This window comes from Podarcis raffonei, chromosome 16, assembly GCF_027172205.1.
Source record: "Podarcis raffonei isolate rPodRaf1 chromosome 16, rPodRaf1.pri, whole genome shotgun sequence".
In the NCBI taxonomy this organism is placed as follows: Eukaryota; Metazoa; Chordata; class Lepidosauria; order Squamata; family Lacertidae; genus Podarcis; species Podarcis raffonei.
In genome coordinates, this window is record NC_070617.1 from 29,662,320 (window position 1) to 29,681,452 (window position 19,133).

The 19,133-nt window shown below is 44.7% G+C and overlaps 1 protein-coding gene across 1 annotated transcript in view; it reads left to right on the top strand.

Moving 5' to 3' along the window:
- Positions 1-19,133, top strand: part of PPM1F (protein phosphatase, Mg2+/Mn2+ dependent 1F) — a 39,564-nt gene that overhangs the window by 9,198 nt on the left and 11,233 nt on the right. The window contains exons 2-4 of the mRNA XM_053369290.1: positions 2,664-2,794; positions 15,409-15,611; positions 17,340-17,528. Coding sequence (XP_053225265.1) covers positions 2,664-2,794; positions 15,409-15,611; positions 17,340-17,528 — 523 coding nt within the window. The remainder of the gene's footprint in view (positions 1-2,663; positions 2,795-15,408; positions 15,612-17,339; positions 17,529-19,133) is intronic.

A 19,133-nucleotide genomic window follows, 5' to 3' on the forward strand; every position in this document is an offset into this window, starting at 1 on the left:
CCGACCCGAATATGATAATGATACACCCAATTAATGGATGGGTACAAAAGGCTTGGGACGCGGGTGGCGCTGTGGGTTAAACCACAGAGCCTAGGTCTTGCCGATCAGAAGGTCAGAAGTTCAAATCCCCGCGACGGGGTGAGCTCCCGTTGCTCAGTCCCTGCTCCTGCCAACCTAGCAGTTCGAAAGCACGTCAAAGTGCAAGTAGATAAATAGCTACCGCTCTGGCGGGAAGGTAAACGGCATTTCCGTGCGCTGCTCTGGTTCGCCAGAAGCGGCTTAGTCATGCTGGCCACATGACCCAGAAGCTGTACGCCGGCTCCCTCGGCCAATAAAGCGAGATGAGCGCCACAACCCCAGAGTTGGTCAAGACTGGACCTAATGGTCAGGGGTCCCTTTACCTATACAAAAGACTTGGGATCAGGGCCCATAGTTTAAGAATTGCAGCTCAAATTAAATCCTGAAAATGACCCTTCTCTTGTTTTGGGAGGTGGGAATCCTACCATGTGAACCTAGCTCAGACTTGTAAAAATAACTTCAATAGCCTTCCTTCCTTCCTCTTTTTTTACTAGCCTGCTTGGGGCTGGCAGAAAAGGGACAGAGAGCACCCCTGCTCTTCTGCTAGGTGCAGCGGAGGGGTGGAGAACTCCAGCCTTCAACTGTGTACACACCATGTTAAAAGTACATTTAAAGCACATGGCATCCCCCAAAGAATCATGGTCGTTGTAGTTTACCCCTCCCAGAGTTTCAGTTCCTGGCTCCCTTAAAAAACTACAGTTCCCAGGATTCTTTGAGAGAGGTCACTTGCTTTAAAAAGCATGCATAGGCAGCCTTCGCCTGCCAGCCTGCTCAGTCGCCTGCATGGAATTGCTTCTCAGCTATGGCTGTCCGTCTACTGCCTTAAATGCACGCCTGCCCAGCTAGAGCTTGTTATATGTTATGTTACCCGGGGGAAGGGCAAACCATGAGATAACAGAATTCTGTTTTATCACTAGGAAATAGCAGTTTGCCTTCCGAAACCACAGATATATTCATGGCTGCCCCTGCAAATCTTTCCTCTCCCATTAATGGAGCTGCTTTAAAAAAACCCCTCATCCGTTCAGCGTTATTCCTTTTGATGTGCAGTTTGGCAGCCACATTCCCTATTCTCACCACAAGCAACGGTTGACTATTTTGTGACCCTTATCCGTTCTTATTCCTCCTGCCCCACTATTTTTGTTTGGTTCTTCTGAATCTGTGCATTCTCCCTTTGCAACAGTGCTATGCACTCTTTCTCCTTATGTGAAAGAAAATGGCAACCACGAGTCTGTAAGTGGTGACGTACACCACATACATTTAAAGCACCGCTCCCAAAGTGTCTTGGGAACTTTAGTTTGTCAATGGCACTGGGAATTGTAGCTCTATGAGGAATGATACCTCAGGTTAAGTACTTAATTCGTTCCGGAGGTCCGTTCTTAACCTGAAACTGTTCTTAACCTGAAGCACCACTTTAGCTAATGGGGCCTCCTGCTGCCGCTGCACCACCGGAGCACGATTTCTGTTCTTATCCTGAAGCAAAGTTCTTAACCTGAAGCACTATTTCTGGGTTAGCGGAGTATGTAACCTGAAGCGTATGTAACCCGAGGTACCACTGTACCAGTTCCCAGGATTCTTGAGGGGATGTACTTTAAATATACTGTGCGTATGCAACCGTAGCTTTCTGCAACAATGCTATCCATTTCTCATGTACTATCGCTATCAGTCTCATGTACACACTAGTACTGCGACTTGCACAATTGCTCCTGAAGAAGTGTGCTTGCACACAAAAGCTCATACCAATAACTAACTTAGTTGGTCTCTAAGGTGCTACTGGAAGGAATTTTTTTATTTTGTTTTGACTATGGCAGACCAACACGGCTACCTACCTTTAACAATTGCTCCTGTTAAGAATAAAATATGACTTAATGCTAGGCCAGTTTTTTGGGGGGAAGGGGGTGTTTGTTCACCTAGCTCTCCACTTCGCTTTTTCCGAACAGGAAGCAAAGTATTGTTCATGCCAAAAGATGCAGTTTGTATCCTGCAGGAAATTCTGGGAGGGAAGAAGGATGCTATTGTTGACATCAGTTTCCAGCACAGAATCCAGTTGCTTTGAGAAAAAGAGAATAACAGGAAGTGCCTTGGATTAGCTCATAATAACTGAAAACAATCCCCTTGCAAGCATGCTTAGAATGGGCAGAAGTCCTTCCAATGTAAACTGGATCTTATATGTGTGAATCCTAAAACGAAATACATAGATAAGTGTACAGTACAGAATAGGTTGCTATGAGTTGTACTACTCTGGGGTGAACCATGGGTTTGGTTCACTTTTTAAAAAAATGTATCAAAAGATTATTACTCTTCATTATACAAATCTAGCAGTATTTACTTAATAGGAACAGTAATGTTACCTTGTATTTGTGCCATCCCTTCCTCAAAATGTTGAACAAAAAACCACCACCACCATAATCATTTTATTATTTATACCGCACCCATCTGACTGGGTTGCCCCAGCCAACTGCCCTTCAAATCATGAAGAATAGATGTGTGTGTCGGAATCGTAAACATACTTCATTTTAGACTTTCATCAACTGCTGTTCCTTGGCTATGCAGTCCATTTCAGTCTCTTTCCTTTCTTTCCATAACAGGAATGCACCGCCACTCCTTGCAGCATCTTTGATTCATGCTGCCATCCACGATATTTTGCAGACAGATCTTAACGAGTTTAAAAAGCAGAATGTGGAAGGGAAGGAAGCTGGAGATCAGGAAACGGAGCCCTGTAAGTATATTTGTCTCCCAAAGTAATATGGAGTCTGAGCTCAAGGTCATTACTATTCAAGTACTGTAGATGTAACTCAACTTCTTTTATTTTCATTAATTCAAGTACTGTAGATGTAACTCAACTTCTTTTATTTTCATTAATTTAAAACATTTTTATACCACTCTCCATCAAAATTGAGTCCAGGATTGTTTACAGTAGTTTATGCGTCATCCAGGTAAATTTACAATTCTTAAAAGCATCATCATTGGCACATTTTAAGTCTGAAAGAGAACAGTATTGGCACCTTGAGGGCATTCCACTAATGGCATAAAGGTAAAGGTACCCCTGACCATTAGGTCCAGTCACGGACGACTCTGGGGTTGCGCGCTCATCTCGCTCTATAGGCCAAGGGAGCCGGCGTTTGTCGGGTCATGTGGCCAGCATGTCTAAGCTGCTTCTGGCAAACCAGAGCAGCGCACAGAAACACCGTTTACCTTCCCGCCGGAGTGGTACCTATTTATCTACTTGCATTTTGAAGTGCTTTCGAACTCCTAGGTTGACAGGAGCAGGGACCGAGCAACGGGAGCTCACCCCGTCACGGGGATTTGAACTGCCGACCTTCTGATCGGCAAGCCCTAGGCTCTGTGGTTTAGACCACAGCGCCACCCGTGTCTCTTCACTAATGGCATAATCACAGCCAAAAAGGTTAGCTAACACAGTGCAGGAGGTTACCAGAGAATAGCTGTAAGCTGGTGTTCTTGATGTTGCTAGATGGCAGAATTAGAAATAGTGCTTTTATTGTTTTCTGTCGTTTGAGAATTTCATTGCACAAGACACCACACAGCTGCAGAACAAAGATAGCCCTTGATGAAAACTGGCAGGTTGTTGCAACAAAGCAAAGGAGAACAGTAAGACAACATTGATCAGCATGACTAGCGGCATTTGGTCTTTCTCCACCAGCCCAAGGAATTGTTGGCATCCTGCTACAATATTTTGAAAAATGGGGACTACCAAGATCCAATTATCATGTTAGTTTTTGATGATGGCAGTGAAGTTGCTAACCAGGGTGGATTTGATTTAAATCAAATTGATTTAAATCACTAGTCAGTAAGGCTTGATTTAAAACTTTTTTTTACAGAAAGACTCATCCTTTCTGGTATAATCTTAATATTTACAACCAGATGAAGGTTTCATTTTTGCAATAAAAAATTTTCAGTAGTTTTTACAGTTATATACTGATTTGGTTATACTATAGTATTAGAAATACATAGACAGATAATTATGAAATTATTGTGAGGTTTAATAAGTTAACTGTTTATATTTGGACAACTTTTCTGCTGTACTTTATTGGAAGGAGAAAAATATTCATTTCCTTAATAACAGTTTAACCAATTTACAGTCATACCTTGGGTTGCAGACGCTTCAGGTCGTGCGTTTTCGGGTTGCACACCGCGCCGAACCCATAAGTACGGAACAGGTTACTTCCGGGTTTCGGTGCTTGCACATGCACAGAAGTACTAAATCACACTATGCACAGAAGCGCTGAATTGCGATCCGCGCGTGCGCAGACGCGGTACTGCGGGTTGCGAACGTGCCTCCCGCACGGATCACATTCGCAACCTGAGCATCCACTGTATATATAACTAAAGCAGTAACATTATAGCATATGTATCCATGTTTGTTAACTGATGTGGTTAAACTTTTTTTAAAAAAACAACACACACCTTGGACTGAGTTTTAGCACACATGAAAAACTTGAAACAAATCCTTATTTCCTGGTGAATAGCCTTTGGACTATAATGTAACCTAAATACAATAGTATAGAAATATTTTTTTCTCCAAAAGCATTTTATTTTAAAAATCCAATTTAAATTAAAAAAATTCAATTTAAATTTTAACATTCCACTTTTTTATTTTAAAAAAAACATTGATTTTTATCCACCCTGTTGCTCACAGTGTTTCATGTTCAATCATTCAGACGGCTTGGGCAGTGAAACCTTTCTCTGCCATTGAAGAGAATGGAATGGTTACTGTATTTACAGGGAACCCAGTGGAGCCCAGTAGTTCCAATCCTGTGGGTTGTCAGTTTCTCAGCCTTGTTTTTCTGTCTGCAGAGTGGGATTCAGATGGATGTAGGGATTAGATCCAAACAACCATGAGCAGAAGTGGGGAACGCCACTAGTGTGGTTCTGTGAACGTTTACACATTTGCACAGTGCTGTGATCAGTTGCAGTTATTCGGCTTATGCAAGACATTGCAAAAACTGTTGTATAAACAGATTAACCTCCTTAGGTTTGACCTCTCTTTTCTTGCACAGCGCTTTAGGGTAAAACAGTCCTTGGGAAATATATAGGAAGCCACATTATACCAAATCAGACCATTGGCCCATCTGGCTCAATAGATGGGGCTCTTCAAAGTTTCAGGCAGGGGAGATGTCAGGGATTTAGCCTGGGACATTTTGCATGCAAAGCACCATTGAACTGCAGACTTCCTGTGAGCAGGCGACACCCCCCACAAGCAGAAGGAGAACCTTTGGGTTCAAGCCAGCAGTTTGGGTTTCATACAGTAAAAATTGCAAATCACCTGACAGACTAAAATGCTATACACATGCGTATTAACGATACATTTCCTGTAATGTCCCCCAAGATTTGATCTTCCTAGTTGGCTTTAATATCCTATTTGGGGGCAGTTAAATAGAGTGTTGCTTACTGTTGCGGAAGGATGTGGCTTTATGTCACGCAAGCATGAATGAAAAAGCAAAAACGCCCTTCCTCCTTTTCTTCGCTAGAATGTGGTGGTGGATGAAATTGACAACGATGCGGCTAAGACTGCCGTGCAGTCTTAAACCCACATGCACCTAAACTGTCTTGAAGCAATCATAGCCACTTATTATTATTACTCAACTCTATAATAATCGAGCCTCTCGCTTTCCCTCCTAACCATTCCTCTCTCCAGCTACTCTTTGTATCTGTCACCAACATTACCATCTGTTCTGTAAGCCGAGCACGAAGCCTTTGATCCCTCCCTCTTCTCCCTCCTACTCTTATACTTCTCTGTTCCTTCAGTTTTCAGGGGGATGCCAGTTCTTGTTTTACATCACTCATGCAAAGTTTATATCCCACCTTTCTTCCAAGGAGCTAGAGACCATGTGTGTGGTTCTCTCTTCTCCTCTCCTCACCCCATTTATAGACAGAACAACCCTGTGAGATAGATCCGACTGAGAGGAAGCAAATTGCCCAAGGTCACCCACTGAGCTTCCTGACTGAGTAGGGCCCCAGGGGTCAGCAAACATTTTCAGTAGGGGGCTGGTCCACTGTCCCTCAGACCTTGTGGGGGGGCGGGCTATATTTTGGAAAAGAAAGAAAAAAGAACGAATTCCTATGCCCCACAAATAACCCAGAGATGCATTTTGAATAAAAACACACATTCTACTCATGTGAAAACGCCAGGCAGGCCCCACAAATAACCCAGAGGTGCATTTTAAATAAAAACACACATTCTACTCGTGAAAACGCCAGGCAGGCCCCACAAATAACCCAGAGATGCATTTTAAATAAAAACACACATTCTACTCATGTAAAAACACGCTGGTTCCCAGGCCGGATTTAGAAGGCGATTGGGCCGGATCCGGCCCTCGGGCCTTAGTTTGCCTATCCATGGAGAAGGAAGTCAAACTGTGGTTTCACAAAACCCCATCCCTCTCTCTTCTCCCTGCTTGGGTGTTCATCCTCCAGTGAAGGATGTTGTTGAGAATGTCTGCAGTCTTTCCAGGGTTGTTGCAAAAAACGTTACAGCAAATTTGGGCTGGGTTGATTTTTTACTGTTTGGCAAGGTGGCCAGAATTATGGCAGACAGCACCCAGAACATGGAGAAGGAGGCTGGGGAGGTTCCCAGAAAAGTAGAGGGACATAAATAGCCCCAGGAGCAGTAGGGAGGTGAGTGAAGGCCAAGGTGCAAGAATGCAGCAGTGGCTCCAGCTGAACCTTTAAAAACGCACACTAAATATTTTTAAACCGGTGAAACATGTAACAGAATCATGTGTCTGGATATGCCCACTGAAACGGGAACATTTTCAGCAGGCACCTAAAAGAAAAAACAATGGTGGCACCTGCCTAATGTTTAGTTCCAGAATACAGGTGTTGTCACCTTAAAGGAACAACTCTTTGCAAATGCAGAATGGGCATTGCATGGCACTTGCAGTTCTGTAGCTCCAAGTCGGCACACGTGGGGCAAGGCAATCCCTTAAGAAAACTGGTCCCAAGTTGTTGCAGGCTTTGTATACCAATAGGCTTTTTATACTCCGTATACCTTGAGTTCAGCCTGGGATTGAACTAGCAGCCAGGGCAAATCTTTGAGCACAGGTGTGATATGCTAGGGGACTCTCGCTCCTCCTGGCAACCGTTCTGCAGCATTCTGCACTAACTGCAGTTTCCAGACCAAGATCGAGAGATGCCCCATGTAGAGTGCTTTGGGGAGTACATAATGATGCCCAGGTGCCCAGCATTTCTGTGTCTTAACGTCCCCCTCCCGTAGTGCACATGGCACCTTCCTTGGCTGAAAACTCTGATCTTGCCCTGGTTTTCTCTTTTTGCTACAACTTTATTTTCTCCACTCAAACCTCAGTTGCCTTCACAACAATCCAGTGGTTGTCAAGCTGATTTTATTGTTCCTTGTTTTTTAAATTGTTCTAGACCTTTTTATTATTTGGTTTGTTTTGCTTTTATCTGTTGAGGGGCAGTATATCCAGGTTATATGGTGTTCCCTACTCAGCCATGAAGTTTACTTGCAGATATTGGGTGACTCTCCATCTCTCAAACTAGCCTACATCACTGGCCTGTTGTGAGGATAAAATAAGAAGGGGGGGCAAGCATTCCACCCTGAGCTTCTTGGAGAACGATGGGATCTAAAAGTAGTATATAATGCAATGATCTTGCCAAATCCTACGTACATTTCAGTTCCTCTCCTCAAGCAATCTGTTGGGTAACTGTTTCCTCTGAATCAAAAGTGAAGTAATAAGTTGGCTCCATCTGTTGGGGATTATGAAAACTGCATGTCATTTAACGACATAGAGAGCAATATATTGCATTTACTGTGACTTTAGCAGCTCCCTAAAGTATTAGTTACGCATGTGGCGCTGTGGTCTAAACCACTGAGCCTCTCGGGCTAGCCAATCAGAAGGTCGGTGGTTCGAATCCCCGTAACGGGGTGAGCTCTCATTGCTCGGTCCAAGCTCCTGCCAACCTACCAGTTTGAAAGCACGTCAAAGTGCAAGTAGATAAATAGGTACCACTCCGGCGGGAAGGTAAATGGCGTTTCCGTGCGCTGCTCTGGTTTCGCCAGAAGCAGCTTAGTCATGCTGGCCACATGACCCAGAAAAACTGTCTGTGGACAAACGTTGGCTCCCTCGGCCAGTAAAGCGAGATGAGCGCCGCAACCCCAGAGTCGTCTGCGACTGGACTTAACTGTCAGGGGTCCTTTTTAAAGTATTAAAATCCTTGATTACTGTCTGGGGCAACAAGCTATTCCTGAAAAAGATGTGTGTGTGTGTGTGTGTGTGTGTGTGTGTGTGTGTGTTTGCTGGTCTGCACCATTACCCCCCTTTCAAAGCTCCACTGGTTTTTTTATTTTAGTGCTCACAAAAAAAAGTCTATGCCTACAAATCTAGAAACTGTCAGGAGTTTTTTTAAAAAACAAAACTTCTCTAAATGTGTACCAATAGTTATCCTCTGTTTTCCTTTGTATTGTATTAAACAGAGCCTGTCCTAAGAACAAATCTTAAGAGTTGGCAACATATTTAGACAACTTCAGAGCAACAGTGGGCTATTAAGTGGGAGTCATGTTTCGTCAGGAATAAAAGTATTCATACAAGAGGTTTATGTGAGAAAGCATGACAATTTCAGACCCAATAAATTAAATATAAATGGCATACACTGCATTTTGCATAACGCTCTGAGTTTACAAATTAAACAATATATATCAGGGTGTCCTAAAAAAAACCCTATACCACCCTAGACCCTCTTATGTCCTGTACATTTAACAGCGTTACCTAAGCTGTTTAGTATCAGGCCACAGTGTTATTAATACCATTATTAATTTATTAAATTTGTATACTGCCCTTCATTCAAAGATCCCAGGGCAGTTCACAACAGAAAAATAACAAAATGAGAATACAAAATACATAATAAAACAAAAACAAATCAATAAGTCTCTCCCTCTCCTGTACTTTCCCTTTGCCTGGGTTAGTGTCTGGAACTACTGAGGCAAGAATTAGGAACCTTAGACTTTCTGTGCAGCTGCGCACAGTGAGCTTCCAGAGCTGAGGTTATGCAGACAGACAGACAGACAGACATAATTTTATTTATATGCTACCTATCCATAGTTCCAACCATGATGAAGGCAGCTTACAGCTTGAAAAAAACACCTACAACATCATGAGGCTCGTCTACCCCAGAGTTTACTGTGTGTTTGCAGCTTTTGCAAACCCCTTAATTTGCATAGTCCAGATGATGTTACCCTCAAGCAACACCAATCTCGATTGAGGATAATGCAATAAAACTGGGGGAATATCAGGCTGCGAGGCACTCTGCTCTGGGGTCAGGGCCATCTTAAGTACCGTATTTTTCGCCCTATAGGACGCACTTTTCCCCCCTCCAAAAATGAAGAGGAAATGTGTGTGCGTCCTATGGGGCGAATGCAGGCTTCAGGAAGCTATCCTCAAGTCTTGGGAGCCCGCGGGAGTTCCCGCCGGCCTCCCAAGGCTTGCGGACAGCAGCCTGCAGCCCGAAACCTGGGGAGCACAGCGGAGCGCGGCCCGGGCTTTGGGCAGCTCTCCGCAACCCTTGGGTGCACGGCGGGAAGTCGCGCCGGTCCCCCCAGGGTTGCGGAGAGCTGCCTGCATCCCGAAGCCTGGGGCGCACTGAGCAGCGGGCCCAGGCTTCGGGCAGCTCTCCGCAAGCCTGGGGAGACCGGCGCGACTTCCCGCCGGGCTCCCTAGGCTTGCGGATAGCACCCTGTTCTGGGGGTTTTCTTTATTTACCCCCCCCAAAAAAAAACTAGGTGCGCCCTATGGGCCAGTGCGCCCTATGGGGCGAAAAATATGGTATATCCGGCGCCGTGGTGCAAACCTCCATTCTGCACACACACACACCGTTTCCCAGAGTTTTTTAGGGAGGACGGTGCTGCCAGCGGGGTTGGAGGAGGCGGGCAGCGGCTGGAGGGTGGCTCCTCTGGCGGGGAAGAGGCGGAGGCTGGACGCAGTGCCTCCTGGCTCAGCTGGACGCTTTGTGCCGCGGTGGCCATGGCAGGCGGAGGCTCTGGGCACGGCGCTGCTTTGGGCATGGCAGAGGCGAGCGAGCGGGTGGCGAGCTGATGCTGCCCAGCCTCCCCCTCTTCCCTGGTGCCCTCCAGAACTTGGCGCCCCGTGCCACTAGCCTCTATGGGTAAGACACCCCTGTCTGGGGTACAGACAGTTTGGTGTTTTGGTGTGAGTGGATGAAGTACAGTGGTACCTTGGGTTAAGTACTTAATTCGTTCCGGAGGTCCGTTCTTAACCTGAAACTGTTCTTAACCTGAAGCGCCACTTTAGCTAATGGGGCCTCCTGCTGCCGCTGCGTTGCTGGAGCACAATTTCTGTTCTCATCCTGCAGCAAAGTTCTTAACCCGAGGTACTATTTCTGGGTTAGCAGAGTCTGTAACCTGAAGCGTATGTAACCTGAAGCGTTTGTAAACCGAGGTACCACTGTATCACTTTCTGCTGCTTCCCTTCCATGACCACAGGTTCCTCAGTGCTTTCATTTCTTTTCTGGCCTTGCTCTTTTTCTGAAAAAATCCTGAATGGAAGAGTATAGCCTTATATTTGTTTGATCCCTCAGATTTGCACAAAACCAAAAACTGTGCTGAGTTTTTACAGTTGCCTGACGATGTGCTTTTTGCTTACTTCCTGGGCAGGGATTCTTATTTTTTTAAAAACAAAGTGCACATACTCTGTTGGTGCTTAACCAGCATAGTAGAATCAGCAAATGAGAAGGAAGGAAGAAGCTCCCAGCGCCACAAAGTTTGCCTCAGTGTCTTGTAGCAATTTGTAAGCAGTATTAAGCTGGTAGCCGTGGTCAGGTTGGATGTAACCGTCCTTTCCCCTGAAATTCAGAAATTACTGGCAAAAATAAGATTCCTCCCAATAATGTTCCATATGGAATGAGTTACCAGCAGAAGTTGATTTAAAAAAACCCCTATTTTTTTAAAAAGGGAGGGGGCTGAATGAGCCATAAAGATAAAGGAAGGTGTCACATCAAGAGACGGTTGTTTACATTTGGCAAACAGCTGTTGGGGATCCTCAAGCAAGTGATAAGATCACATCAAGAGAAAGCTGGAAATAGTTCTTAACTCCACGCCTCCAAAGCCTGTCACCAAACAGGGCATATTTACAAATTGGCCTGAAACATGGGAGGCTGCCTATTGTGTCAGACCATTGGTCCATCTGGTTCAGTATTGTTGACACTAACTGGTAGCATCTCTCCAGGATTTCAAAACGGGGTAGAATCATAGAAATGTAGAGTTTGAAGGGACCATTTGGTCCAACCCCCTGCAGTGCAAGAATCTTTTCCGCAACGTGGGGCTCGAACCCATAACTGAGGGTATTTCCCCTCTCTTTCTGGATGTGCCAGGGATTGAATCTGGGACTTTATGCCTGCATAGAAGATGCTTTCCTTATGAGCTATGGCAACCAGGGAGTTGGGCTGGATCAATAGATTTTGGCATATCATAGCATAGCATAGCATAGCATAGCATAGCATAGCAATAAAAGGATTTTCCCTGTACCTTTTCTTATTCTAATGTACCTGCATGTGGTGAGATGTTTGTATGTGCCCCCAATGAAAATTAAAGCTTTATTTTGTCAAAGAAAATACTAGTTTTCAAACCGCCCTGTTGACATGTGGGTCCATGGTTGTCAATTTCACACAAATTGTTTCCTGCAGGAAGCTGAATTGGTAAGGTCCCTGCACAAGGACTGAACCACATTGAAATGCAGCACCCGTAACCATCCCTAAATATGTGCTTATTATTTAAGGTGTGCATTGCTATGTTTCCTGCTTTACAGTTAATATAGTGCAAACTAAGCATATTTATTCTCCAAAGTAAACCCCACTGAATTCAATATGGCTTGTTCTCATGTAAATGTGCGTAAAATGGCAGCCTTAATGTATAAATCTTCGAAATAGTCCCTCTTGGTTTAGGAGTCGGTGCAACAAAGCAATAGTTCTCACTTAGATCTGCGGTTCTATAACTAAACAGAAAAGGAAACAGGCTTGCTATGCCGCATAATTCCTTTCCAGAAGCAAAATTTGTTTTACAGCAGGAAACGTGTAATAAATAGAATTCGCTTTCATAAAGCCCGTCTGTCACTTATGCAAAACACCTGAAGTGACATACAGTAAAATGGAAATCCAGCCCCTCCAAGTTCAGCACAGTTTTGTTCTCTTCTATTAAAACCAATGGGAAATACCTGAAATAACTTGGCTGTTGGTGGTTTATGCCTGAGTTACCATTGGATACAGTTGTTAGCCACATTGTTATGCAAAGTATTCTTCCATCTAGTCTGGGTCACAATTGCTGTACAAGCAGTTTAGATTTCGAGATGCTGTGTTGGTACTGAGGATGGGACAGAAACGTGACTCAACTTGCCTTTGAAGCCAAATCTGTCAAATTTGCAATTCTTGAAACAGTATTGAGGACCAAAACACAGCCATCCTTCAAAATCCACACTTACTTTAATTTTGCAGTGCAATCCTCCAACAGAACAACGTCTACAAAAATGCATATATTAGGGTGAAATGGTCATAAAAATGAATATATTAGGTGGGAATGCACATAAAAATGAATATATTAACGAAAATAGCAAGCCATAATGCAATACGGTAGGACAAATTGCTTGCAAAAATGTGGTCAAAACTGCATAAAAAAATATGATTCTTAGAAGAAGTTTGCACTACAGTGCTGAAGAATTTTCATTTTTTTAAAAAATGCAAATTGCTGCAGAAATGTCGAGAACTGAATTTCAGAGTGGGGGAAACGAGAAGCTACGAGAACTAAAATTGACAGGTCCCTCCATCCCCACTAGGGACTGCCTGTGTGCTTTTATCTTTATCATCATGTTGCCTGCTCTACCTGTACTTTTGTATATAAAGATGATATTATTATTATTATTATTATTATTATTATTATTATTATTATTATTATTATTATTATTGGCATTGGTATTCAAAATCAAAAGTAAGCATTTCAGTCTGTAAGCTTTTTTAAAAAATCAAAAATCCATCAGATGTCAAGCAAAGCCGGCAGGGAGGAGTAATGTGGGCTGATGCTAAAGCCCTGTCGTCTTTTGTTTAGTCAGACTTCAGATGGAATGTGGGAGGTGGTGGCAGACAATTGGACAAGGCTCTGCTAGCAAGGTGCTAGGCAGGTTTCAAGCTGCGCCTAGGATGGCTGGGTTGTCAGGTAGCAGGGCTGGCCCAAGACATTTTGGCACCTGAGGCGAACCACGAAATGCCAGGCCCTCCCTGCCAGGAAAGAAGGGGTGAGTGAAGATCTGCATCAGGAATGCAAAGGGAATAAAGATCTACAGCAGGATCTGCTGCTGCCCCTGCGCATCCTGCCGCCTGAGGCCGTTGCCTCACCTTGCCTCATGGGTGGGCCGGCCCTGCCTTTCAGGGAGCAGGGGACACAAAATAAAACAGTAGTTGGCACTAGGATTAGCTGGCACTCGTGCGATACCTTTTCCTTTCATAATGGAGACATTGGATCAAGCACTAGAGGGAGGTTGGCATACCTTAAAAAGTTCACAAAATGCTGAGGAGTTGCTTTAGGGGGCAGCATAGCTTGCTGACATTTTTCCAAGTTCTTCTTTTGAAAAGCATTTATGGAGTGTTCCATAAGTGTGCTCAGCATCTGAAAACAAAAATGCACATAATTTATTTAAACAAACAAACGACAAATTGGTGCACACTGGTTGGAGGTGGGGAGTGGTTAATGGTCTCTTATTGAATGTGGTGCTATGTAAAGGTAAAGGGACCCCTGACCATTAGGTCCAGTCGTGTCCGACTCTGGGGTTGCGGCGCTCATCTCACTTTACTGGCTGAGGGAGCCGGCGTACAGCTTCCGGGTCATGTGGCCAGCATGACTAAGCCGCTTCTGGCGAACCAGAGCAGCGCACGGAAACGCCGTTTACCTTCCCGCCGGAGCGGTACCTATTGATCTACTTGCACTTTAACATGCTTTCGAACTGCTAGGTGGGCAGGTAGCAAGCAATGGGAGCTCACCCCGTCGCGGGGATTCGAACCGCCGACCTTCTGATCGGCAAGTCCTAGGCTCTGTGGTTTAACCCACAGCGCCACCCGCGTCCCTGTGGTGCTATGAGCGTCAGCCCAAAAGGGCTTCAATCACAGGCATAGAACCTGCGGCCCTCCAGGTGTTATTGGACTGATGCTCTCATTCGTCCCAGCCAGTATCGTCAATATTGGTAACGGATGGGAGGAGTTGCAGTCCAGCAACATGTGGATGGCCACAGGTTCTCTGCCTGTCATCTGAGACAGGATACAATAAGGCAAAACGAATGAGAAGGGAGAAAAGCAAAATAAGCAAGTTCTGGCACCAGCACGTTCATATTAATACATAACGAAGTTACGTCCAGTGAAATGTTAACTTTTAAGGAGGCAGGGCCAGGAGGGGAGAAGGCCAATGGCAGCTAGTCTCATCCTGCAGAGGGAACTTGGTTGTCTGTTTTCTCCCTCTGATACTGTGGTATTGCCCTGTTCTAAACAACCAACACCTTGGGGAAATGAACAGCAAGAAGCACAGTTTTTGTATCACGCAATTATATCATAATTTCTTTGTGAATACATAATTTCTTTGTGAAACATGAGGTTGGGGTGAAATGCCCACCTCAGGTGGCACAGGTGCAAGAGATGGCACTCCACGTACGTCACAGTTTCCGCCGTCACCAGAATGCCCCCGGGGCAGAGAAGCCAAGCAGCAATACTTTGTGGAATGCCCTGACTCTTGCCCCTGACTCTGCCAGTGTGGGTGGGGGCAGAAGGCGGCAATTTCCGTTTTGTCTCAGGTAGCAAACTGGGAGGAGCCTTCCCTGTCTCCTACGCTGAGCAACACAACCATAAAAAGGTAAAGGGACCCCTGACCATTAGGTCCAGTCGTGGCCGACTCTGGGGTTGCGGCGCTCATCTCTTTTTATTGGCCAAGGGAGCCGTACAGCTTCTGGGTCATGTGGCCAGCATGACTAAGCCGCTTCTTAATTCGCTTACTTAATTCGTTCCGGAGGTCCATTCTTAACCTGAAACTGTTCTTAACCTGAAGCACCGCTTTAGCTAACGGGGCCTCCCGCTGCTGCCGCCATGCGATTTCTGTTCTCATCCTGAAGTAAAGTTCTTAACCCGAGGTACTATTTCTGGGTTAGCGGAGTCTGTAACCTGAAGCGTATGTAACCTGAAGCGTATGTAACCCAAGGTACCACCGTAAACAGGTGAGAAAAACCTCAATCAGTGGCAGGTTGAAGGAGAAAGCCAAATGATGCAATGTAAGCCCCCAAAGATGACTTCTCTCTCATTTTATTTTCATGACAGTGCTGGATGGAGGCCCTTTGCAGCGCTGCTTCTTTAACAAACTCTGGGACGTTTGCTGCAAGTGGCAGAAGCAGCCGCCTCCGCCACCGAAGCCGCTTCATCGCTACCTCCAAGTTTCCATCCATGCAACCCGTAATATCCGCCGGAAAATGGAGGACAGGCATGTTTCCCTCCCAGAATTTAATCAGCTGTTTGGCTTGACGGTACGTTTCATAGGGTGAGAGAACACTGGTGGCGTCAGGACAGAAGTCCAGAGAGCCACTCAGCAGGAATAAGCTAGGGGCAGAGGATACAGCAGGGCTGACATAGCACATTTTGAAATAAGTGAATTAATACATGTTACCATCTAAACTTTCATAATAATGCTTTAGATCAGTCTGTTGGAAAAAGTAGCCTTCCGCTGTGGCTTCCGTTTCAACCATTGTTTAATGGTCTATTTTTGAAACCTATTCCACGAAAGGTAGACTCTCCTTCCTTGGAGGTTTTGAAGCAGGAGTTAGATGACCAGCTATCATCCTGCATTTCAGGGGGTTGGATCAATGACAGTTGGGGTACCTTCCAAAACTACCAATTCTATAGATTCTCTGAAGGAGGGCCGTGCCCCCACAACACCATTACCTGCAGGAGCGTCTCCACCCCCATCACTGAGATCCAGCTCCGAGGGCCTTCTTGGTGGTGGCACCTGCCCTTTAGAACGCCCTCCCATCAGATGTCAAGGAAATAAACAACTCTCCGACTTTTAGAAGACATCTGAAGGCAGACATGTTTAGGGAAGTTTTTAATGTTTGATGTTTTATTGTGTTTTTAATATTCTGTTGGGAGCCATCCAGAGTAGCTGGGGAAACCCAGCTAGATGGGTGGGGTATAACAACAACAACAACAACAACAACAACAACAATGAAGTCCAGGGTTTAACATGAAGTAACTGCACAGCTGTGAGAGAGTGCAGGTACTCACAGATAGGGAAGGGGCACAAGTTCAATTTAATTCACACTTTTGGAAGCACTACAAGAACCAACGCACAGAAAATTTGAACCTTCTCTGAGTTTACAGTGCAGTTTCCCATCCAAATAACGTTTGCAGAAACATATATGCTGGGGTCAAGTGTCAATGAAGATGCATATATTAGACAAAAACACTCAATTTTAGAGGAAATTGCAAAAATGTGCATATTAGGTAAAGTTGCTGGAAGTTGGATGAAGATCACGACAGAGTTCACACCAAGTTCTTTGAGGAATCTGTTATAGAATAGGCATTGGTTGAGCACACTAATCTCAAAACTATTTGCTAAGTTACTGTTCTGACATAATAAATATATTAATCTGAGTCTTGAAAATCCCTGCTCTCCCCCCCCCCGGACTAGTTCTAACTATGGTGATTTGGGGAGTGGGATTCAGGAAAATTGCTTAAGAGATGAAGAGGCAGCTCTAGGTACATGTCCTGTGCAAGACCGTGGGTAGCCAATGTAGCCAATGTAGTGCAGCTAAATGAACGTCATTTAGTGGTATACCTGTTCCACTGGCCAAATGTTTGGCACCAGCAGAAGGTTGCTGCGTAAGAAAATGCGAAAGCAGGTCGCTGCTGATTTCATTTCACAATAGATTTGAGCAACCTGTTGCACAGCAAAGTAGCACACCTGTTGTATTGGATTATTTATCCTGGTCTTGTTACCGTTTATGCTTTGGCTTCTAGGTCCCCCTTATTGGTTATTTTTCTACTTATTATTTATTTGTTTCATTAAAAAATTATATGCCTCTTGAGTGTAGAAAAACCTCACAAGAGTTTTATGGGGCGGGGGGAGATATTGCAATGAAATTATCACTGAAAAAATTCTTCAGCCCAGTAGGGCCATTCCGATACATTCACAGAAGAAGTCACACGTGGTAAAAAATTATCTTTGCCTTCTCTTTACATGTCATTGCCTCCGGAAGGATGACGTGGACCGGGCGTACTTCGCCGTGTTCGATGGTCACGGAGGAATAGATGCGGCTAACTATGCAGCCGCTCACTTGCACGTAAATGTGGCACATCACAAAGACTTTCTGAAAAACCCGGTGGAGGCCTTGAGGGAATCTTTCCAGAAAACAGATGAAATGTTCCTTGCTAAAGCCAGGAGGGAGGTGAGTGGAGAGAGGCGAGTACTGCAGTAATTGTAGATTGTTGGCTCACCAGAGGAGTGGGTACAGCGAAGCTGAGTGCTGAGAAATGTGCCCTCTTGGTAATTGGCTTTTCTGTAGCGTTGCAGAAAATCCCGGGTAAATAATTTATTGGTTCACTTAATAGACTTTTGCCTAAGAATCATTCTCCACAAATAAGAGGAGGTGAAAGGTTTAATTTAGGCCAACGCTGATGGATGTTGGGGTCTTTCCAGAGGGGTAGACATGTGTTTTTTTTAAGCCCAGTGGGTTCATCCAGGTTACTTTCTGTTCACTGTCACTCATGCAAGGATCCAGGGAATGTAGCCGATTCCTTCTTTCTAATTCAGGTAAATTGGGAACCTAAGCTATAACCTGGGTGGTTTCTCTTGTTTGAATGGTAGCATAGTGTGAGAGAGAGTAAGTAAGGAAACTCGTATAGCGTAGTAATGTAGTTTACAAGGTGATTTGGTGGGCCAGCCATTCCAAAATATTGCTGAAATGGACAGGTTGCAAATCAAAGTGATTTAAATAGCAAGGGGGAAAGTGCTTTTAAAAACTTGTTTTCCAGCTATGCAATTTGTATATTTTCTGAACAAGCATGTATACAAATTTTACTTTAAAAAATCAAAACTACATTGGTTTGCAACTATATAGAGCACTTTTTAGAACCTTGAAGCATAATCCAGACCTCTAATTGAGCTGTTTAGAAACAAGGTGGACATTCGCGAAGGTTAATCAACTACCATTTGACACTCCCTATGCACCAAGAGGGACAATCCCTAAGCACAATCATTTAACCACAAAATGCCCAGAACTTTCCTGAGGCCAGACTGGCAGTTAGTACTAGGGAGCAGGTGGCACTGTGGTCTAAACCACTAAGCCTCTCAGGCTTGCTGATGGGAAGGTCAGTGGTTCGAATCCATGCAATGGGGTGAGCTCCCGTTGCTCTGTCCCAGCTCCTGCTGACCTAGCACTTCGAAAGCACACCAGTGCAAGTACCGTATTTTTCGCTCGATAACATGCACCTGACCATAACACGCACATAGTTTTTAGAGGAGGAAAACAAGAAAAAAAAATTCTGAATGAAACAGTGGATGTATCATTTTTGTGTTTCATGCTCTGGCCACAGACATGTGATTTGATGGTGAGTTTGGGGTAGCCCAATGCAAAAATCCTGAGAATCCATGTGGATCTGTGCTTTGTAACCACGTTTTTGCACCATTGCAGCCCCAGCCAACAGTGGGCGCATGATTTTTTTGGTGCAGGCTGTAGCCATGGATATGCTATGTGATCTGATGTTGAATTTGGGGTGACCCTATGCAAAGATCCTGAGGATCCATGTGGATCCATGCTTTGTAACCATGTTTTTGCACCATTGCAGCCCCAGGCAACAGTGGGTGCATGATTTTTTTGGTGCAGGCTGTAGCCATGGGCATGCTATGTGATCTGATGGTGAATTTGGGGTGACCCAATGCAAAGATCCTGAGGATCCATGTGGATCCGTGCTTTGTAACCACGTTTTTGCACCATTGCAGCCCTGTTTTTGCATCAGGTCATTGCTATGTGATCTGATGGTGAATTTGGGGT